Raw genomic sequence first — 24,498 nt, 5'->3', positions numbered from 1 at the left:
TTGGGTGTCTTTATCATTTTCTCATGATTCCACTGGGGCTATGGGTTTAGGGGGGAATACCACAGACGTGAAGCCCCTTCTCATAACATTATCAACATCACGTATCACTGATGATGCTAGCCTTGATCACCCAGTCAAGGTAGTGTTTGCCAGATTTGTCCACTGTAAGGTCTCCCCCACTCCCCACTTTCCATTGGAAGCAGATTACTAAATCCAAGCAATGCTCAAGAGAGGCAGAGAATTAAGCTCTGCCTCCTCAAGAGGGAAGTATTTACATACATCATTTGGAATTCTTGTGAACTGCACACTGGTTTCTCCTCACCTGTATTTACATAGCTATGGACTTGTGTATTTATTATATGCTTTGGGTTATGATCCAGTACTCCGTCATTTATTTGGTTACTCAAAATGTCTTAGCTTTGGCCACTGAGAGCTCCTTCAGGCTGGCTGTGTCCCTGAACAGGCTCTTTCTTATTGTTTTTCTGCGTACTTCCTTACCTTCTGGTGCAATAACATGCTTCGGTTCGTCCTGTCTTCTCCCTGCTCCAGACCTAGAATTGGCCATTTGCCCAAGGAGTCCTGCTTTCTTGTGCTGTGGAAGAGTATGAAAAAACCCAGATCTGGGCACTGAGGTGGCCTATGCAGTTCTGAGAAGCAACCAAGCTGATTCTTACGCATGCTGAAGTCTGAGGACAGCCATCGTGGGGAGTCAAGCACAAATTAACTAGAAATAATTTGCGAAGAAAAATTCTGAAATAGCTGTATGAAAGAATCACTATTTTCTTCACGTTAGTTCAAGACGAAAAGTTCCGAAATAACAAACTACCCTGGGGGACCCATAGAGAAGAAAGGAGAAAACAAATAATTATGTGGTAGAAATCAAATAATTATTCCTAAATAAAGCGGTTATAATTCAGCCCCTAAAAAGGAGAATCAAATGTATTTATTGCAGGCTTTCTCTGTGCCAGGAAAGAAGCTAAGCGCACAGCTCCAAACCTAATGGTGAAGGTGTAATTTCTCTTTTTTTAAAGATACAGAAATGGAGGCCTAGAAAGGTGTAGGGTTTGCACAAAGCAATACAGTCAGTAGGTGGCAGAGCTGTGACACCAAATCAGGTCCACGTGATTGTCCAGAGGATTTGAGCAGGGCGTTCTTTAACTACTGCTCGTGTGAGCTTTTGTGTATGTGACAGCTCTCTCTCCCAGATTTCAAATGCCTCGGGGCCAGGAGGTGGGGTGGGCGGCAGTGGTGAGCTTGTCCACTGTTTTATGTCCCGTGTCTATAATATTGTAGGCACTCAGCAGATAACACCCGAATAAGTTTGACTGAATGTCTACATGGTGAAAATGAGGAACACAAAAGTGCAACACATTTTCTTCTACTATATAATCAGACTTTTGTTCCAAGTCAGGTAAAAAAAATTACCCCCTCCCAATTCTACTGAAAGCCTAGTTCTAACTTCCCACAGTTCAGATCTGGGGATGATGAAATTAAGTATGAATAAAACTATTCTGACTGATACATTTTAGTAAACAAAAAGAGAGTTAATACGTAGTCTAAGAGTAGAAAGCAAATGCCAACGTCGGTAATTTTCTTCACTGCTTGGATTAATTAAATGAACTTCGAAAATGAAACTGTGTTGTTCAAATGCTCCTTAACACAGAGCAGATCCTTCTTAAATAGAACAAACACTATCCTGAGATAGATGTTCTGAAATGGATCCAGGATCAGAATGCCATTTCTATGACACTTATTAGATCAAAGCCCTTGGGTACACCTTATTGCAAATGGCATGGTTTTAATGGTATAAGCAAACTAAGATGACAGGCTTTAAACTATAAAGAAGTAAAGGAACCTAACACCAACATAATAGAAAACATTTTAAATTAAGTCCCTATCAGCTAACTTGTGAACAGTTTTAAATCACTACTTCCTATGAATTAAATGTACTTCATGACATGCCAATCCACTTGTTCATTCCTTCATTCATCAAATACCTGTTTATTTAATTCCTATAATGTGCCAGCACTGTTTCATATGCTCAAGACCACAGCTACAAACAACACAGAAGAGAAATGTTGCTGTCACAGAGCTAATGGTTCTGGAGGGAGAGCAATGCTAAACAAATACAATGAATAGACATCAGGTGGTGATTAAGTGTTGGGAAGAAAAATAACTCCCCAAAGGGCGAGAGGTTGCAATTTAAAGTAAGATACTTCCTCGCTGAGAAAGTGCATTTGATGGAGGGTGGTGAGGGAGCTCGGAAACATCCACCTGGAAGAGGAACGGGCAGATGCCAAGGCCCTGAGGCCGGAAACATGCCCCGTCTGTGTGTGGAGCCAAAAGGAAGCCACAGCCAAGTGAGTAAGGGGTCATGGGTCATTGCAGATGAGGTCAAGAAGCACCTGCAGCCGGCGCAGAGGTGTGGAGCGGAGCGGGGAGGGATGAGGACTGACAGTGACGTGCCTTGTGGGTGATTCCGAGCACTCTGATGTTTACTGAGGGAGAGAGAAAGCCGTTACAGAGAAGACAGTTTTTAAAGGATCACTTGAGCCTGCTGTTTTCAGAATGACCTATGAGGAGGGGGCCAAGAAATGATGAGGATGAGAAGAGTGATGCTGGCTTGCATGTAAAGTGGTAACAAGTCAAGAGGCTGCAAGGTGGCTCTATTCGGAATATATTTTCATCTTAGCACCAACACTGTTGGCAGGTTAGGTGCGGACTGAAAGCGAGAGAAGAGTCAGAGAGGACAACAAGATCTGGGGCTTAGCAAAGGGATGGATGGACAGCATTATTATCACACACTAAGATCGGAAAGGCTGTGGCTGCAGCAGGTTTGGGGGAAAGAGACACAGATGTGTCTATGTTTAGTTTGAGAAGTATATTCAATTCCAAGAGGAGATGGTGAGCAGGCAATTCGTCAGCCAGGTCTGCAGTTCAGGGTAAGCCCCCAGGATGTACATATGGGAGTTATTAGCATTTCAAGCCACATACTAGGAGAGCTCACCTGGGGAGTGCATCTAGACGGACAGAGGCGAGTTTCCAGAAATGAGGTGATTGCTGGAAGGAGATGTAAGGTGAAGAGAGTTCTTTTTTTTCCTTCCTAAAAGGCATGTAGGGTAATGAGAATGATTCTATAGAGAGGAAAAGATGATGCTGGAGAGCATGGAGAATTGCTTGAGCAATTGTTGAAATAGTTTCTTCTATTTGCTTGGAAGTTTACTAAAATGCAGCATATTGTCTCTGCGGGCAGGAAAGGATACAGAAGCACCGACATGCATAACGGCCAGAGGGAAGCAATAAAAACATCTTTCACCTTGAAAGCAATAAAAAGAGGTCAGTAAGAGAGTAAGATATACAATTAACACATAAAAATCAATAGTCCACAAAATACATGTCTGACAATGCATTCGTATCTAGAACACACAGAAAACTCTCAAAACTCAAAAACACAAGAAAACAAAGAATCCAATTAGAAAATAAGCAAAAGGCAGGAAGGGAGATTTCACAGAAGAGAATATGTAAATAGAAAACAAGCATCTAAGAGGTTCAACATTAGCAGCCATTTTAGGAAATGGAAATTAAAACCACAATGTGTTATCACTACACAACTATCAGAATGACTAAAATAAAACACCGTTCACACCACCAAGTGCTGGCAAGTACGCAGAGACACTGGATCACTCAAACACTGTCGGTGGTAATTTAAAACGGTAATTTGTACAATGACAGATTAGTCGGTCAATGTCCTAAAGAACTACACATGGATTTCCCATACAACAGTCATACTCCTGGGGATTTAATCCAGTAAAATAAAAACTTATGTTCACAGAAAAACCTGTACACAAATATTCATAACAGCTTTATTTGAAATAGCCCCAAAGTGAAACAACCCAGATGTCCCTCAACAGGTGAGTAGTTCAACAAACTGATCCATACCATGGAATACGACTCAGCCATTAAAAAGGTATGTACTGCTGACACACCCAACTTGCATGAACATAAGAGCATTATGTTGAGTGTAAACAGCCAATATAGAGAGGTTCCAGGAATTCCCATCATGGCACGGCAGAAACAAATCTGACTAGGAACCATGAGGTGGTGGGTTCAATCCCTGGCCTCGCTCAGTGGGTTAAGGATCTAGCGTTGCGTGAGCTGTGGCGTAGCTTGCAGATGCAGCTCGGATCTGGCATTGCTGTGACTGTGGTGTACGCTGGTGGCTACAGCTCCGATTGGACCCTTAGCCTGGGAACCTTCATGTGCTGCGAGTGTGGCCCTGAAAAACACACCAAAAAAAAAAAAAAGAAAGAAAATCCCGAAATTTGCTAATTGCATACTGAAGTCAGGTATATGATAAAGGGTAACTAAAATCACTGGGGCAAAGAGGGATTTTATAATAAATGGTGTTTGGACAACTGGATAGCTATGTTAAAAAAATCAGATCCATAATTCATACCATACCCAAGAATAAATTATAAGTGAATTGGACAGCTAAATGTAAAAACTCAAATACATTAGAAGAAACTGTATGGATTCCTCTATAACGAGGGCATAAGAGGAACGTTTTCTGCTATGATCAAAAATTTGGATTCAAATAAAACCAAGAGCTGGTTCTTTGAAAAGGTGAACAAAATTGATAAACCCCTGGCCAGACTTACTAAAAAGAGGAGAGAAAGAACCCAAATAAACAAAATTATAAATGAAAAAGAAGAAATCACAACGGATACTGCAGAAATACAAAAAACCATATGAGAATACTATGAACAACTATATGATGACAAGTTTGACAATCTGGAAGAAATGGACCATTTTCTAGAATCTTACAGCCTGCCAAAACTGAATCAAGAAGAAACAGACCAACTGAACAGACCCATCACTAGAAATGAAATTGAAAATGTCATAAAAACACTCCCTACAAATAAAAGTCCAGGACCAGATGGCTTCACAGGCGAATTCTATCAAACATATAAAGAGGAATTGGTGCCCATCCTCCTTAAACTCTTTCAAAAGGTTGAAGAAGAAGGAATATTCCCAAAGACATTCTTTGATGCCACCATCACCCTCATTCCAAAACCGGACATAGATAATACCAAAAATGAAAACTATCGCCCAATATCATTGATGAATATAGATGCAAAAATTCTCAACAAAATCTTAGCCAACCGAATCCAACAACATATCAAAAAGATCATACCCCATGACCAGGTAGGGTTCATCCCAGGTTCACAAGGATGGTTCAACATATGCAAATCATCAACATCATACACCACATTAACAAAAAAAAAAAAGTCAAAAATCATATGATCATCTCAATACACGCAGAAAAAGCATTTGACAAAGTCCAACATCCATTCATGATCAAGACCCTCACTAAAGTGGGTACAGAGGGAACATTCCTGAATATAATCAAAGCCATTTATGATAAACCCACAGCAAATATAATCCTCAATGGGGAAAAGCTGAAAGCCTTCTCACTCAAATCTGGAACAAGACAGGGATGCCCACTCTCACCACTGCTCTTCAACATAGTTTTGGGAGGCCTAGCCACAGCAATTAGACAAACAAAAGAAATAAGAGGCATCCATATAGGAAGAGAAGAGATAAAACTGTCACTGTATGCAGATGACATGATACTATACATAGAAAACCCTAAGGACTCAACCCAAAAACTACTTGAACTGATTAATAAATTCAGCAAAGTAGCAGGATATAAGATTAACATTCAGAAGTCAGTCGCATTTCTGTATACCAGCAATGAACTATTAGAAAAGGAATACAAAAACACGATACCTTTTAAAATTGTACCACACAAAATCAAATACCTCGGAATACACCTGACCAAAGAGGTAAAGGACCTATACGCCAAGAACTATAAAACCTTAATCAAAGAAATCAAAGAAGATGTAAAGAAATGGAAAGATATTCCATGTTCCTGGATTGGGAAAATCAATATTGTAAAAATGGCCATACTACCCAAAGCAATCTACAGATTCAATGCAATCCCTATCAAATGACCCATGACATTTTTCACAGAACTAGAACAAACAATCCACATATTTATATGGAACAACAAAAGACCCAGAATCGCCAAAGCAATCCTGAGAAACAAAAACCAAGCAGGAGGCATAACTCTCCCACACTTCAAGAAATACTACAAAGCCACAGTCATCAAAACAGTGTGGTACTGGTATCAAAACAGACAGACAGACCAATGGAACAGAAATAGAGAACCCGGAAATAAACCCAGATACCTATGGTCAATTAATCTTTGACAAGGGAGGCAAGAACAGAAAATGGGAAAAAGAAAGTCTATTCAGCAAGCATTGCTGGGAAACCTGGACAGCTGCATGCAAAGCAATGAAACTAGAACACACCCTCACACCATGCACAAAAATAAACTCAAAATGGCTGAAAGACTTAAATATACGACAGGACACCATCAAACTCCTAGAAGAAAACATAGGCAAAACACTCTCTGACATCCACATCATGAATATTTTCTCAGGTCAGTCTCCCAAAGCAATAGAAATTAGAGCAAAAATAAACCCATGGGACCTCATCAAACTGAAAAGCTTTTGCACAGCAAAGGAAACCCAAAAGAAAACAAAAAGATAACTTACAGAATGGGAGAAAATAGTTTCAAATGATGCAACTGACAAGGGCTTAATCTCTAGAATATATAAACAACTTATACAACCCAACGGCAAAAAAACCAATCAATCAATGGAAAAATGGGCAAAAGACCTGAATAGACATTTCTCCAAAGAAGGTATACAGATGGCCAGCAAACACATGAAAAAATGCTCAACATCGCTGACTATAAGAGAAATGCAAATCAAAACTACCATGAGATACCACCTCACACCAGTCAGAATGGCCATCATTAATAAATCCACAAATAACAAGTGCTAGAGGGGCTGTGGAGAAAAGGGAACCCTCCTGCACTGTTGGTGGGAATGTAAACTGGTACAGCCACTATGGAGAACAGTTTGGAGATACCTTAGAAATCTATACATAGAACTTCCATATGACCCTGCAATCCCACTCTTGGGCAAATATCTGGACAAAATTGTACTTAAAAGAGACACATGCACCCGCATGTTCATTGCAGCACTATTCACAATAGCCAGGACATGGAAACAACCCAAATGTCCATCCACAGAGGATTAGATTCAGAAGATGTGGTATATATACACAATGGAATACTACTAAGCCATAAAAAAGAATGACATGATGCCATTTGCAGCAACATGGATGGAACTAGAGAATCTCATACTGAGTGAAATGAGCCAGAAAGACAAAGACAAATACCATATGATATCACTTATAACTGGAACCTAATATCCAACACAAATGAACATCTCCTCAGAAAAGAAAATCATGGACTTGGAGAAGAGACTTGTGGCTGCCTGATGGGAGGGGGAGGGAGTGGGAGGGATCGGGAGCTTGGGCTTCTCAGACACAACTTAGAATAGATTTACAAGGAGATCCTGCTGAGTAGCATTGAGAACTTTGTCTAGATACTCATGTTGCAACAGAACAAAGGGTGGGGAAGAAAAATGTAATTGTAATGTATACATATGAGGATAACTTGATCCCCTTGCTGTACAGTGGGAAAATAAAAATATATATATATATTAAAAAAATTGGGATTCAATAAAATATTTTTTTAATTCATGGCTACAATGAAAATGAAAAAAAGTTGCATGAGAAAAACCCAGAAGCAAAGTCAAAATATAAATGACAACTGCAAACAAATATCTGAAATGTATCACCAATAAAAGCTAGTATCTCTAATATACTCTTTAAAAATTCAGGAGGAAAAAAAACATAAATCTGATAGAAAAATGGGCAAAAGACACAGACAATTCATAAGACATATATAAACACATGATAAAATATGCAACTTAACTTCTAAGAGAAATGCAAATTGAAACACCACCAAGATATCATGTCACATCCAACAGAATGAAAAGAAATGTGAGAACTTTGAAAACACACTCTTTTGGTCAGACCGTGAGGAAACAAGCACTCTTACATATCTGGTGGGAGTGTAAAATAGTATAGCCCTTATGGAGGGTACTCTGGGAATATCAAATAAGAGTACATAGGCATCAACCCTTGAACAGCAATCCACTTCGAAGAATTGACCTTGAAGATATACTTCGAAGAATGCAAAACTACTACAGCATTATCTATAATTGCTGAGGTATTGGAAATTACTTAGGGCCTAAATACAGTAGACTGGTTGAATAAACTGTGACACAACCTTACAAGGAAGTACGAGACAGCTTTTTAAAAATAGGACAACCTCTGTGAATACATAGAGAGTGACTTCTAGAATGGATGGACGGATGGATGAATATAAATTTTCCCCCTATCATGATATGAGTATTACAATTCCAAAACCATTGTATATGTGTTGTAGGACTGAGCAAATGAGTTAATACACTGATGTTATTGGATGTCAGGGTTCTCACTGTGGAAGAAAATCCACAAAGAACATCCGTATCTCATCTACAAATACAGAACAGGGAAAACAAAGAAGAACCCTGGGAGGTATTAGAATTGGGGAATCAGCAGGACCAATCTGCAAGTGCATGCACACAAACACCCACACTTATGCATAGTGTGTGTGTGTGTGTGTGTGTGTGTGTGTAATTTTCTTCCTAGCTCTGTCACTGGAAGGCCCAGAAGCAATGATACTCTGACAGCAATGAGAACACTCTAGATCCCAGATCTTGATTTCTAAATATTATTCCTAAGTAAATGTAACCAAGGCTCCTCAGGGAAACAGCCAATTCCTAGGCTGAGGCAGGCAAAGTACCAGATTATCCTGGAACAGCTTGCTGGGCCAAAAAGTAAAAAAAAAAAAAAAAAATGCTCAAAGAATGATAGGGACATGTCAAAGAGACAGAAAAGCTGGTTTGAAGAAACTTCCATTAGTCAAATTTGATCAAAACATTGACAGTAAGAGATTAATACTCACTGAATTAAGTGATCTATGAAAAATGGACAAAGGGGAGGTCCCTGCCCATAGTGGAATGCCAATTGACAAATGTACATAGAATGATGAAATAAGAACTTCCACTATCAGAAAAGGGAACCCTCCCGCACTGCTGGTGGGAATGTCAACTGGTACAGCCACTATGGAGAACAGTTTGGAGATACCTTAGAAATCTATACATAGAACTTCCATATGACCCCGCAATCCCACTCTTGGGCATATATCCGGACAAAGCTCTACTTAAAAGAGACACTTGCACCCGCATGTTCATTGCAGCACTATTCACAATAGCCAGGACATGGAAACAATCCAAATGTCCATCGACAGATGATTGGATTCGGAAGATGTGGTATATATACACAATGGAATACTACTCAGCCATAAAAAAGGATGACATCATGCCATTTGTAGCAACATGGATGGAACTAGAGAATCTCATACTGAGTGAAATGAGCCAGAAAGACAAAGACAAATACCATATGACATTACTTATAACTGGAATCTAATATCCAGCACAAATGAACATCTCCTCAGAAAAGAAAATCATGGACTTGGAGAAGAGACTTGTGGCTGCCTGATGGGAGGGGGAGGGAGCGGGAGGGATCGGGAGCTTGGGCTTATCAGACACAACCTAGAATAGATTTACAAGGAGATCCCGCTGAATAGCATTGAGAACTATGTCTAGACACTCATGTTGCAACAGAAGAAAGGGTGGGGGAAAAACTGTAATTGCAATGTATACATGTAAGGATAACCTGACCCCCTTGCTGTACAGTGGGAAAATAAAAAAATTTTAAAAAAATTAAAAAAAAAACTTCCACTATCTATTTAATTAGCATCATATTAAACTATAATGTAATTGATTCAGTGAAGGACTGTCAACAGCAGACGTTAAAACTAGTGGGTAGAAGTTTGGTGGAGAATAGAGAATTTACATACTTCCAGAGTATCTTCCCACTAAAGTTCTTACCTTTGCTTTAAAGGAGAATGATAAAGCAGAATGAGAAGTCATTAGCTTTATGAAAACCACAGTAGAATATCTAAAATACGTATTCTTTTGAAAAAATGCAATATCAAAAACTAAAGTCTTAAGAGTATGAGCCAGTTCTTATTGAAAACTGAATGCTACGAAGCATTATTTATACTATAATCCTATGGTTCTTTTTAAAAATTACCTGTGTACTAAGCATAGGTCAGAAAAATAAATACCAAAATTATCAGATAGAGCTAAACATTCAAGTGATTTTAATCATTTTTTTTACTACATTTTCACAATTTTTCTACAATGAATATGTATTAATTTTGTAAGAAAAAACATGTAAGAAAAGAAAAAAACAAGGAATAGCAGATACATAACCAAAAAGCTGTTAAGAAGTTAAAAAAATGGAGTTCCTGTCATGGCTCAGCAGTTATTGGAAACCGACCAGTATCCATGAGGATGCAGGTTTGATCCCTGGCCTTGCTCAGTGGGTTAAGGATCCGTCATTGCCATGAGCTGTGATGTAGGTTGCAGATGTGGCTCGGATCCCATGTTGCTGTGGCATAGGCTGGTGGCCACAGCTCCAATTAGACCCCTAGTCTGAACCTCCATATGCCACAGGTACGGCCCTAAAAAGACAAAAAAAAAAAAAAAAAAAAAGAAAGGAAAGGAAAAGAAAAAAAAAAGATATTAAAAAGCTAACAGTACTTTTTGATAGCATGACGGAATCAGGATAATGTATTCTTTTCCTTGTTTTTAATTGTTTTTTTTTTTTTGAGAAAAAAGAATGAATATATGTATGTGTGACTGGGTCACCTTGCTATACAGTAGAAAATTGACAACACACTGTGAACCAGCTATAATGGAAAAAAATAAAAATCATTTTTAAAAAAGGGGAAAAAAACATGATGCTCATAGTTCATCACTTTATAAACTGATTTGGCCTTTGCTGCGCACACTGGAATCTAGTAACGTTGCCTCTCCAATCATCACTCCTCGAACTCCTTCCTTGTGCCTCCTGGATCCTTCTACACCTAACAAGAGAACAAGTCCCCTTTCTTAAAACTTCTGCACCCGCTGCTGCTGAGATGATGTGATGTCCCTTTGTCAGCACATCTGACATCACTGTTTCGCATGTTGTGTTATTTTCATGACTGGTGCACAGGAACGGACCTTTCTAAATGGCCACCTCTCATCATTTGCAAGGGTGGACCAGTTCCATAGACTCTGCACCACCGCCCTGTGCTTTCCCATCTCAGTTCACCTTGGACGGCACGCGGTCCAGAGTCAAGAGAGGTGAGGAGGCATCTTCTCCGAGCAGAGGGGAGTTCTGATAGATCTTTTCTGTCGTAGAGGTGAAAGGTTTTAGAACAGTGTCACTCTCTATTAGCCTCCTCTGCCTTTGCTCCCTGATCAAGCAGGGTCAGGGGATGGCAGGATCTAAAACGTTCCCGAACAAGGTCTCGGGCGAAACGAATGCCTCCCCCTTGCTCAGAAGCTCCATCTCAGCTCGGCAGGGTCCTGTGGAAACGTGCCCTCAAAGACAGACCAGCCCCCAGAGAAGCCAACCAAGCTCTCGCACGGTATTTTCAGTTAGAGGCCGTGTTCAGAAACCCACCAGGGAGACGTTTTTGACCGACAGCAAAGCACACCATTTGAGAACGCGGGCCTCAATTACGTTTAACAAAGGGGGCGAATCCGAACCTTTTAAAAAGATGGCCAGCATACTTACAGTTTTTTCATCATTTTCAAAAGCTTCTCTCGCTTCTTCAAACGTGCAGACTTCTTCTTTGCATTCACGCTCAATGTTGCCCTGTCTTATTTCCTCAAAAAATCCATTAGCTCTTGGGTAGCGTTTTAATACTGAATTGGCTTTTTCTCCTGTGAGGAAAACTAAAAAGAGATACAATAATAAGCACAACATTGTAATCTTAGAAACATGTGGAAAGTCGAGACACAGGGTGAAATCGGCTACCTGCTCTTTGGAAGCACAGCCAACACCCTCCCTACACCTCTTTCTGCGGGTCAGCAAGGAGGTAACATCAGCTCTGAACCAGCCAGTCTGCTGTCTTCCTCCTCCTGTGGGTATGTCCTTTCAGTGGCAGCTGCCCTGGGCAGGGACAGGGACCTGATCCACTAGGCTGCGTCCAGACTTTAGCACCTTCCTGCCAACCATGGGTGTTTACATATAGTCATAATAATACCACTGCTTAGCCTCAGGACGGTAAGAGGAGGCCCTCGGGCTTTCTGTTCCTGAACAGCGGTAGCCGATCAAAATCCAGTCTCGGGACTCTTCGTCTTTGTCCCCCTAACGAAAAATAAATGAAACTCCAAGTGACCTAAGATAACCCAGATAAACCCAGAGACCCCTAGTTGCAGGCAAAGGCGATGCTGTGTAGTTACACTGTTGGCCACAGGGGAAGTCTGAGTGACAAAACCGTTTTGATAGGCTAAGATAAATGGGGCCATATCCATATCAAGGAAGAACTAACAGTTTTGTTCCTAAAAGTGCTTAAGTAATATATAGTGTGATGCTTTAACGTACCGAACCCCATTTGATTCTCTTTCAGAAAAAGTTCTTCTGCCTGACCTCTAGTGATACTGCACACAACAGATATGTCAATAAAGTCTAAGACATCCTTGGCTTTTGCAACAGTTTTGGTGAAAATACACCAAATAATCAATAATAATATTTTAAGCTTTTAAGAGGGAAAAAAAATATAAATTCTTCTAAGAGAAAATCGTATAGGCTATCTCCATGGAAAAAGAGGTCAAGGAAAGCAGTTAACTCTTGAAACCAGAAAGCAGGCTAATTCAGAACATTAATTTTCAGAAGGACACAGCTCTTTAAACCCAGCTTAATCAAATTACCAAGAGCATTTCACACACACCTTCTGTGTATTTCTTATACTGGGAGGCAACATGATACAATACTGAGAACTCGAGATGCAATAAATAGGCAAGTAGATTTTTATCTCACTTGCCAAGTGTGGTCAATTAGAAGATACCACCCGGAGAAAGAATCCGATGAGGAGGAAAGATACTGTTACAGAGTAGTTATGTCTGCCGTATATGAGGGAACACGAACTTGTGGCAGAGTATTTGTCAGGTCTCATCAAAGTCGTTAGGAAATCTAATGGGTGCTATCAGAATGAGTATTTTTTTTTTCCCAGTGTAGAAACAAAATAAAGGGGAAGGTAGTAGCTTGGACCTACAGAACAAAATTTGACTATTTCTTCCTAAAACACTGGGCAATTTCTGTGATGTAGGGGCTGTGGTGTTTGGACTTCTAAAAAACTAAAGCAGTGAGTTTGAAATGAAAGTTTTTTACTTCCCTCTACCTCTTTCCCATCAAAACATGCGAGCTACTCCACAGTTGTCCAGAATCATGTGTATGCCCTCAACAGAGATTACACAATGTGACAAGTAATACAGAATGTAAATTTACTCTGAGAACACAACACTGAGGTGTTATTCAAACAAACTCTTTTCTCATTCAAGAAAAAGCTAAACTGTTTTCTTTAGATTCAGTTAGGAAATACTCTTACTAAAGAAAATATTTAAACTCTAAGGCTGGTGAACTCACAGACAAGCACAAAATAAGTAATTAATTCAAAACTATAATTACTTTTTCATTTACCCATGTCTTCTCTTCAAAAGAATAAAAATAAATGAAATAATACGGCATCTCAAGTAACTCTTTAAATTACTGCCTTAAACCAAAATGTGTAATCATGTAATATATTTTTTAATGTGTTGCAAGATATTAAAACCGATATTTTAATGGGAAAATTTTTTTATCCAGGAGAAATCATGTGCATCATACATTTGCTGAAAAACAGCAGATGATAAGGCCTGAAAATTACCAGTTCACATGAAAAATCTGTACTCCAATGATCTAATCAGTTTTCTCAACCTGGGTGTGAATTCATTGAAAGAGCCATTATTTAAAGATGCAGATGTTTACATTTTTCTTTTCAGTGAGCAACATTCTTTCTTTGGGACAGATTTGCTGAAGACAGACTACCTACAGTGAGATCATGACAAATCACAAGGATGAGGCGGAGACAGCCTTTGCCCTCAAGAGAGAATGAAGATAAAAGAGAGACACAAACAGTTCTGACATGAGACAAAACAAGGTAGATACCCTTGGAGGTCAGAAGGCAGGCATATTTCTACTGGTTAGGTGTGTTTGGATGGGATGGGGACCTGGAAAAGGGCTTGTGAAAAGTGTATTTGGGCTGGCTTTTTAAAAACTGACAGGAGAAAGGGAAAAAAAAAAAAAAGGAGTTGTTGTGGTGCAGCAGAAACAAATCCAACTAGGAACCATGAGGTTGCGGGTTCGATCCCTGGCCTTGCTCAGTGGGTTAAGGATCTGGCATTGCTGTGAGCTGTGGTGTAGGTTGCAGATTCCGCGTTGCTGTGGCACAGGTGTAGCTCTGATTCGACCCCTAGCCTGGGAATGTCCATGTGCCACGGGCATGGCCCTAAAAATAAAAAATAAATACATAAAAACTGACAGGATTGGGACATGCAAAGATGGTGAGGAAAGACATCCTAGGAAAACAAAACAGTGAGTGAGAGCCTAGAATTGAATAAACCAAGGTCCATAAAAGAGGAATAATAAGCTGGTCAGTAGGGCAAGCCAACAAGTATCTGGCTATGCCCTACTCCCAGAACTGTAGGTGTCTAGCTACTCTACCTATACGTAACTATTAGAGGAAATCAATGGACAAAAAAAGGACTTTACAAATTTCAAAAGATAGTTTCTCTTGTGGAAAGTATTCAAGTACCATCTCAATTAGAGGCATGGTTCATGACTTGCAAGCTTGTAGTCATTCCGATTTCAAGCTCCTCCCATTCTGCCTTACCCTTTATTCCACAATTACTAAAACCTGTCCTATACCAAGTTCTTTACTAGCTATCATGAAAGACAGAGGTTGGATCAAAATATTAGTAGTACATGGGCTCCTTCCTCAAGAAGCTCATAGTCTTAAGGGGGAACGAGATAGGCATATCAAAAATTATAAAATAGTTAATTGCTATAATTGAAATATACATTGGAGTTCCCATTGCAGCTCAGCAGTATCCATGAAAATGCAGGTTCAATCCCTGACCTGGCTCAGTAGGTTAAGGATCCAGCGTTGCCATGAGCTGTGGTGTAGGTCGCAGATGTGGCTTAGATCTGGCGTGGCTGTGGTGTAGGCCAGAAACTGCAGTTCCAATGCAGCCCCTAGCCTGGAAACTTCCATATGCCACACATGCAATAGCATTATGTCTTAAAAACCAATGTACATATCTTAATTAAAAATACTTTATTGCTAACTATCACCCAACAAAACAGGGTTTTTATAAACCTTCAATTTGTAAAAACCACAATATTTGCAAAGTGCAATAAAAGGAAGTAGCTTGTACTATCTTTTCCAATGGCGAACAAGCTGTCATAATATAAATACCTATGATGCTGTTTGGACCTAATTACTTAATAAATGGAACTATTAGGCATTTCTTTTGGCTCAGGGTTGCTATGAAAAAAAAAATCACTGCAACAACTAAGGGGACCTTAAACTCAGAAAGTTTGGGAACCTGTGACCTAGGGAGTTTGGGATTGGCATACGCACACTACTGGATATGGAATGGATGGCTGAGGGGACCTGCTGTATAGCACAGGGAACTCTACTCGGTATCCTGTGATAACCTATGCAGGAAAAGAATCTGAAAAAAACACATAGAATGTGTCTCTATGTATAACTGAGTCCCCGTGTTGTACAGCGAAAGTTATCGCAACATTGTGAATCAACTATACTTCCACGAAATTTAAAAAATTAAAAAAAAAAAAACCAAAAACCAAAACAACTAAGGGCACCTTAAACTCAGAAAGTTTGGGAGCCTCTGATCTAGAGGTTCTAGAAACTGACGGAGTCCTGCCATTGCTCTCCCTAGTCCATCTGGCATGCCAAGCTTTAATAGGCTGGGAAGTGCCTTCTCTGAGGAAGAAAACTGAGATCCCTTTTGAACGTTGAAGGTTAGTGAAACCTGTTAAATGGATTATTGCGAACCTGCTAAGAGCTGGCAGGTAAAGAACACAGCGTAGTTCCCTATCCCATCCCGTCACAGCGCTCGGCTGGAGGTTACCCGAAGGTCTTCCTCGATTCACCACTCCGGTTCTGTGAGCTTGCCTGAGGAAGAGGACAGGGAGAGGCAAACTGAAGCAACAGCGTCACTAGACAGCCGAAACACTGCATTATGCAGCGAGCGCAGGTGAGTGAAAGGCTGGGTAGAAAAGTGCCCTCCTTGGAGTCCCACTGCAGCACAGTGGGTTAAGAACTCAACTGCAGCGGATCGGGTGGTTGCAGAGATGCAGGTTTGATCCCCGGCCCAGGAACTTCCTATGCCACAGGTGTCTCCACTCAAAAAAAAAAAAAAAAAAAAAAATGTCCTTTTCTTTTCCCAGTGTTTCTGATAATTACTACCAGTCCAGCTACAGCAACCTATGCCTCTGTTACCGAAATGACTCCTCTACTGTCCTTGGAACTGTTCTGGGTACTGGAAAGCCCAGTTTGGGTGCCATGGTTCTGATGCAAGACTGTATGCCAGCAACAGGAGCCAGAACATCAAAAGCAAGAGAGAACAGGGACTTTCTACAAATGCACTTACGCATTCCATTATCTTCCTTCGGTGCAGGAGTCCGGGCGTACTCCTCTAGACCTAAGGTGCAAGGCTAGGGTTCTTGAATTTCCTGTGGGAACTGGGATGGTCAGAGAAGAAAGACATTTTTTTTTTTTTTTTGTCTTTTTAGGGCTACACCCTCGGCATATGGAAGTTCCCAGGCTAGGGGTCCAATCGGAGCTGTAGTCACTGGCCAACACCACAGCAACAGCAACGCCAGATCTGAGCCACGTCTGCAACCTAAACCACAGCTTAGGGCAATGCCAGATCCTTAACGCACTGAGCGAAGCCAGGGATCGAGCTTGCATCTTCATAAATGCTATTCAGATTCGTTTCCGCTGAGTCACAACAGAAACTCCATGAAAGACATTCTTATATCTGGAGGGGCTGTGGTTGTTTGAGTAATAAATGTGATCTCCTTGGTATCCTAAGCTTGTTAAGTAGTACCCATCAGTTACACATTTAGAAAGTAAGAAAAAAAGTTGTTAAAGCAAACAGCTACATAAAGAAAGCAAAACCCCTAAGCTTCCCTTCCTCATCTATAAAACTGGAATAACAGCACCAACCTCAGAGTCATAAATGAGGTAATGGACATAAAGTGCTTTGCTCAGAGCCTGGCAAAGAATGGAGCTCAATAAACAATAGTATGACTTATTGTCACTGTGATGGTGGCAGCTATTCCATGAAAGGAAAAACAAGAGATTTACAAGATGATAAAAATTACACTTAGAAAATAAATAATAAATGATCAATGAGAGCATTAACTTGCAGTGAGAATGTATGTTTAACTCGAAGGATGCCTGGAACTTTGGTCTCCTTGGTCAAGTTTGGGTTGAAATGTACTAGCTTTATAAAGTGTTGGTTAAAGTCTGAAACGTCCGTGGAGGCACTATAAACCAGCTTATCTACACTGTTTATTAAACATGTATAGACCGATGATGTGCATTGATGGTATGTAGCCTACTTGCAGCTACTTGACCACTAGGTATCAAAGATTCTTAGTAAACTTGTACCTTGGCTCCCCCTGAGACCTATCTTGATGGGGCACAATTAGAAGACAAAAAGCCTGTCCTATGTGACTAAAAATGGCCTTAGCAGCCATCTTTCTCCTGCTGCACCATACCTGTAGCCATTATTAAAGGCTTATGAGAGTCTCATGGGTCCTTTCAATTACCTAATATCGAGTAGTGGTACAATATACTTTGAAGATTCATAAATCTCTTGAGGCTATCATGAAATTTAAAATTTTCAGAGATTCTTCAGAATGTAAATTAAGGACTATTTCTGGTACTTATTTAGAAGGACTGATTTTCTAAGAAACTTGTAAGGAAGCATACTTTACCATATGCTTATTTTTATTAACTCCAATTTTGGTCAAATGTATGTATGCTGACAGCCTATCGTCATTAGAATTTTAACAATGGATCACAAAGAAGCTTTTAAGAAGAACAGATTAAGAAATGAAAATTATATACATGATCTATATGGTTAGAGAATCATGAATGAGTAGCTGTAACAAAATACACTAAATTATTTTCTATTGATATTTGAGTTATTTGATAGTTCAGGTGGCTATACAATATTTTACATAATCATTATGGATATTAAGGGCAGTAAGGCATTATTTATGTGTAAGTCACTCCAATAAATCAATTCTCATAAAGTTAGAAACAAAAGATGACCAAGGTCATGCATTAGAACTTATGTTTTACCTACAGGGGAGTCCCAGCTCCCTTAGACTAATCAAGGATCGATTTATTCAACCCTCATCCAGGAGCCTGGCTATAAGACCTGAAAGCCTCACTGTGCATTAAAGCTGAGAAGGAGAAGGGACTAGGGGTGGGCTGAACTAGATCAACACACTCACAGCAACAAGAAGTGAAAGCTGATGAGTCTGAAGACAAGGGAAAAGAAAGACAGCAGGCCCTGTGAGGTTATTTAGAGTAGGTTCTAACCCCACTCATACTAACAGCTTCCAAAGCTATAGACATCAATGATTACGTTTACAATGGTGAACCTAAGTCACCAAGAAAGGACCATATGATATTCAGGATATTGTTTAGGAAGGCGGTAGTTATACGACCTATGCTAGAACCATTTCCATAAAAATAGGTTAAGTTTTTTAAACAAATTTTAAAGGTGGGCATCAACCATCTGCAAATTGTATTTATTCACATGGAAAGTTAGTTCCCAGACAGTCTTATATAAATGGTGGTGTGCCACAGACTGAAACTATGAGTCCATATGCTAACCAGGAAGATGGTTTTCTTTTCTGAATAAATCTGATACCTTGTTTAGTTGTAAATTTCTCATAAAAGGCTACAGAAGATGCTAAGCTGTCCACTTATTTAAGCCTTCTGTTTGCCATATGAAAACTGCCTTCTGAGACTTTCTTGATGAAGTCTAAGAAAGCCAATATCCATTCCCCACTTTCACCAACTGCAGGCAAAGAGGGAAGTATGGGATGGTGAAAAGGCCATGAATTTGTAGTCAGGTAGAAGCATTCCTGCCCAGCTCTGGCACTAAACTGGCTGCATGCTTCTGCATTTGTTCCTTGACTTCTCTGGGCTCCTCTCCTAATTCTTGAACCTAAGGTGACATATGTACATGATTTCTTAGGTCCTTTCTGTTATAACTGTGAAATTATGTGTTTATAATTGGAAAGATTTTTGTTAAGTGGGAGTAGATTATCATGTCCAAATTCTTGGGGGATACGAACACACTATTTTTCAGCCAAGTGACCACGATCTCCCAAACCAACAATAAAAACAAATGAGAAGAAAAATCAATAAGATACCCTCCCCACCCAATCCTGTGCTCAGATTTATATACTATAAAAGAAAATCTTATGAAGAGTCACCCTCTTAATTCCGTGTTTTCTTGCTTGTAAGCTATTTTGATACTATCATTTACGCAGTTGTGTGTGCATATAATGCCTTCAAGGTTATCTTCTGCTAAAAACAGGTAATAGGCATTTCTTATTACAGGCTGATGGACATAACTTTCCCTAGAAAAACAAGGTCTCACTAGAATTCTAAAGTGAGCTTTCACTTTCTAAAAAACCAAAATTATGCAAAATAAAATGATGCTCTTTGAATCATTTTCCTATTACTCAGGGAGGTGGAAAAAAAACAAACGATTTCTCAGAGTTCCCATTGTGGCTCAACAGTAATGAACCCAACTAGTATCCATGAGGACACGGGTTTGATCCCTGGCCTTGCTCAGTGGGTTATGGACCCAGCGTTGCCGTGAGCTGTGGTGTAGGTCAGCAGCTACAACTCCGATTCGACCCCTAGCCTGGGACTTCCATAGGCTGTGGGTGCAGCCCTAAAGACAAAAAAAAAAAAAAAAAAAAAAAAAAGATTATTTCCCAATTGTATTTCACCACTGTAACCTATTTATGAAAACGAAAGGCTAATTTTTTCATAGCAGGTAGGTTTATAATTCCCAATGTGTTGCACAGTGGTGCTCATGTGCCCAAGCAGCTTGTCACAAAGTTGGAGCATAGTTAGAATGGCACATAATATATATTCTCACAGGAAGTAGGAAAGTGAAACCTATTTAAGGACTGAGATATTTAAAAAATAATTTGAAGTTAAAGGATTGAGCTAGTGACTGTGGAGAGTCTGGGTTGAGAGAAGAAACAACGGTTATTAATATCTTTAATATCCTGAACCTGCTTCTTTAGGACAATGTAGTGGTTATCATCACTGTTCCGAGACGTTAAGCAAAAGCTATCTTTGTGCTGCCAGAGGTATGCAATGAAATGTCAGATGCTAACAGGCAGGTTTCAGGGAATAAGTATGGAGAAAAAGCCAGAAATGGATTTCTGTAAGAGAGAAGACCAAAGAGGTAATGTATGCCTATAAAGTCAGTATTCTTTAAAAACAAAACTGTGCCCCCCCCCAGAGTGCATCTTACTAACTCTACATGGTTTTTGAAAAGCCAAATTTTACATCATATATTCAGATGTCTCTTGGCCAACGAGTTTATGCTTTGTAAGGAATAATGAGATACAGAGACATGCCCTAATAGATTCTCCACAATGGAAGGTAAAAGGCCAAATTTTCCTTGAACGAGTCGTATAATGTATAACTCCTTATCAAAAGGACTTCTTCATGAAATGGTAGATGACAGCACTCAAGTTACTAGCAAAATTACAAGAATTGATTGATTGGTTTTGAAATGATTTTTATGTTTTCCATTATAGTTGGTTTAGTGTCCTGTCGATTTCTACCGCACAGCAAAGTGACCCAGTCATACATATATATATATTTATATATACATTCTTTTTCTCACATTATCCTCCATCATGGTCCATCATAAATGACTAGATATAGTTCCCTGTGCTCGACAGCAGGATCTCATTGCTTCTCCACTCCAAATGCATTAGTTTGCATCTATCAACGCAAGAATTGATTTAAATGCACGGTACTCTAACATACGGTATTTATGAACTATGGGCTGTGCCTTACCCACAGAATATGGAATTAGAAAGTGGTCTAATTGGCACAAAATTAAGCACATAATCAGGTAGAATCACCAATACAAGGGAATTCCAAAGATGGGTATTTCTCCTGTCACTAGTGCCTCAACTATTATCAACGAGAATATTATTAATTTTAGAGTTTATAGCTATTACAACCATAAAGCTTTGCTTTTAATTTATGGATCTTATTCATGCTAAACATTGTTCTGTCTCATGTGGAAGAACATGGCAACAACTATAACTAATAATCACCATTTAATGGGGGAAAAGGCATGCATCAGAGAGACTCAGCAAATATGAACTATAGTTTTTTTTTGTTTTTTTAGTGCCGCACCTGTGGCATATGGAAGTTTCCAGGCTAGGGTTCGAATCAGAACTGCAGCTGCCAGGCTATGCCACAGCCACAGCAACACCAGATCCAAGCCGTATCTGCGACCTAAGCCACAGCTTAGGCCAGCGCCAGATCCTTAACCCACTGAGTGAGGCCAGGGATCGAACCCGCAACCTCATGGATACTAGTCGGGTTCTTAACCCACTGAGCCACAATGGGAACTCCTGAACTATAATTTTAAATACATAACTCTATGTTATAGTGAATGGTTTACAACCTGTCAACATATACAGGATGGTATTATCTGTGTGATAGTCAACTCTAATCTAGATGCTAGGAGTGGATACTTGTACTAATAGAACACATACGACATTTAATCAAAAAGCCACATTGCAGGGGTGGTTGCTCACCTAGCATTCAAAGATAGTATTCAGCTATCTTTCTCTCCTGTCTCCTGTGCACAACGGCAGAGCATGATGGATTTCAGAAATGGAGTCTCACTGACAAACGAATGCCTTTGTTACACACACACTACACATGGATTTCAGAAATGACTTCTCGCTGGTGAAATCAATGTTGTTATAAGGGAATTTCCTGTAGAAATGATAGCAGAACTCAAACTTTTGCTTGCTCTGTCTGAAGGGAGTTACTACATACCAGCAGGACTTCGCTTCCCTTCCTTTCTCTCATATCAGCTTCTCAGGGACCCTTTTAGAAAACCTGGGGCTTCACTGAGCACACCAGAAACCACTGATCCATCTCAACCCCTTCATTTTACTGACAAGAAAACTGAAATCCAGAATCATCCAAGGACGCAGCTACTTCATTACAGGACCAGGACTGCGCCTTGGTTTCTAGAACCATAATGGAAGAAATTTTCACGTACTGAGGTATGGCAAAGTCGCCCTGGCTTATACATGATTCAACTTGAGTTTTATGGTAACTAAAACAGCCTGTTTGTGGCCTATCAAACATATACTGTACATCTGCTTTAATCCTTCAAGAAAAAGGTGCACTGGCCAGAAAGAATGTCTGTGCTGAAAATAAAGATTAAATTCCTCCCCTCCTGGGTCACCAATGCTGGTACTCCCTTTCTGATAAGACTCCCTCCCCAGGCACCGAGGCCATACCGACTCCATGTGTCCATGCTGATTTGTTTCTGTGGCAGTTGTTGGGAAACCTTGAAGGAACCCTGACTTCCTTGATCTTCGTTCTGACAAGATATAAAACTGTGCTGCAAACCAGGCTTCTTCAGAATAGTTCCTCAGAGTTAACTGAGACGCTGTCTCCTGGGTTACACTCCTTAGTTTGGCTCAAATAAAACTCCTTTCTATTCCTATCATAGACTAGTTTATGGGTGATTTCTACTGACAGCCATATGCATTTGTCCCTCGGTAGCCATGGCTGATTCATTCCAGGACCCCCTATGGACACCAAATTCCACAGATGCTCGAATCCCTTAAGGGAAATAGTGTTGTATGTGCATATAATCTATGCACAGCCTCCCATATATTATAAATCATCTCCACATTACTTATAATACCTAATAACAATGTAATACCACAGAAACGGTTGTAAACCGTATTGTAAATGCTAGGTAAATATGTGCTAGCAGGCAGAAAATTCAAGTTTCTCTTTTGTGAACTTTCTGGCGTTTTTGCTTTTTTCCCATGTTTTTGATCCACAGTTGGCTGAATGCATGAAGGTGGAACCCGTGAATAACCGTAGATACAGAAGGTGGACTTTAATGCTCTCCTTTAGACTCCAATTATTTCTATGAAAAACATCCTAATGGTAATTACATCTTATCTCTAAAGATGTCCTTTTCTTTATTCTTAATCAGTGGTTTTCAACTGAAGGCTATTTTGCACCCCAGGGAGCTTTCGGCAGTGTCTGGACACAGTTTTGGTTGTGACAACTTGGAGGGGTAGGTGCTCCTGGTGTCTAGGAGGGAGAGGCCAAAGATGCTGCTAGACATCTTACAATAATGCACAGACAGCCCCCCAGCAACACAGACTTATCTGGCCCCAAATGTCAATAGTCACTGCTACATACATGCCCCCAAAGAACTGTGAATAGATACCTCAAGGTTCACAGCAGCACTAGGTTACAACAGCCAAAGAGGAGAAACAACCCAAATGTCCATTAACTGATGAATGGATGATCAACATGTACCATACGCATACACAGAGCTATAAAAAAGGAATAAGCTACAAGTATGACATGAATACACCTAAAAAACATTACGCTAAGTGAAAAAAAGCCTGACACTAAAGGGACTAAAAGAAAATATATTTCATTATTCCATTTATATCAACTATCCAGCATCGGTAAATCCATAGAGAGAGAAATGAGATCACAGATTTACAGGGTCTGGCGAGATGGAAAAATAGAGAATGACTGCTTACAGTCTCCCTTGGAGGTGATGAAAATGTTTTGTCACTAGACAGTTGCGCAACATTGTGAATGTACGAAATGCCACTGAACTGTACACTTTGAGATGGTCAATTCCATGTTATGTGAGTTGTTTCGCCTGTGTTATGTATTTTGCTTCAAATTAAAAAAAAATGTCAATAGTGCTAAGGTTAAGAAACCATTCCAAACTTACGTATCGACGTCATGTTCTTCTTGAATAGGAGAGGATTGAATCAAAGACAAAAAGGATCAAGTACTATAATGAGTTTTTAAAAAAGAAAGTGGCCTGACCCTTAGTTAGCTCCTTTTTTTTTTTTCCTGAAGGGAAAGGCTTGCCAGGAAAAAATAATGGCTGTTGTCAGCCCCAAGCAGATACGTTTTACTGTTATAAAATTATGAAGATAGACAAGGTTTCCCAATAAATTGGTGACATCATCTAAACTGCAGAGGCATGAACATGCTCCCGTAACAGAGAGACTCTCAAACTTAATACAGGCCAGAAAATAAAATAATTGTCTTTGAACGTGTGCCTTCACTTGAACTACAAACCAGGGAGCTGTCAAATAAAATCAGGCACTACATTATCAGATAGTCACTTTATAAGGTTT

General features: G+C 39.8%; 1 protein-coding gene across 15 annotated transcripts in view; it reads right to left on the bottom strand.

Annotated features, from left to right (window-relative positions):
- PRRG1 (proline rich and Gla domain 1) overlaps positions 1-24,498 on the bottom strand; it is an 880,589-nt gene that overhangs the window by 51,510 nt on the left and 804,581 nt on the right. For all 15 annotated transcript variants that reach the window (XM_085007671.1, XM_085007674.1, XM_085007682.1 and 12 more), the window contains one exon: positions 11,719-11,879. In XM_085007671.1, the coding sequence (XP_084863797.1) occupies positions 11,719-11,879 (161 nt within the window). The remainder of the gene's footprint in view (positions 1-11,718; positions 11,880-24,498) is intronic.

This window comes from Sus scrofa, chromosome X (assembly GCF_054392235.1).
Source record: "Sus scrofa isolate SSC_HxYL_T2T_F1_AM1 chromosome X, Sscrofa_HxYL_maternal_Yorkshire_Landrace_v2.0, whole genome shotgun sequence".
NCBI lineage: Eukaryota > Metazoa > Chordata > Mammalia > Artiodactyla > Suidae > Sus > Sus scrofa.
Note: the sequence above shows the minus strand (reverse complement) of the source record. Positions and strands in the feature narration are given on the sequence as shown.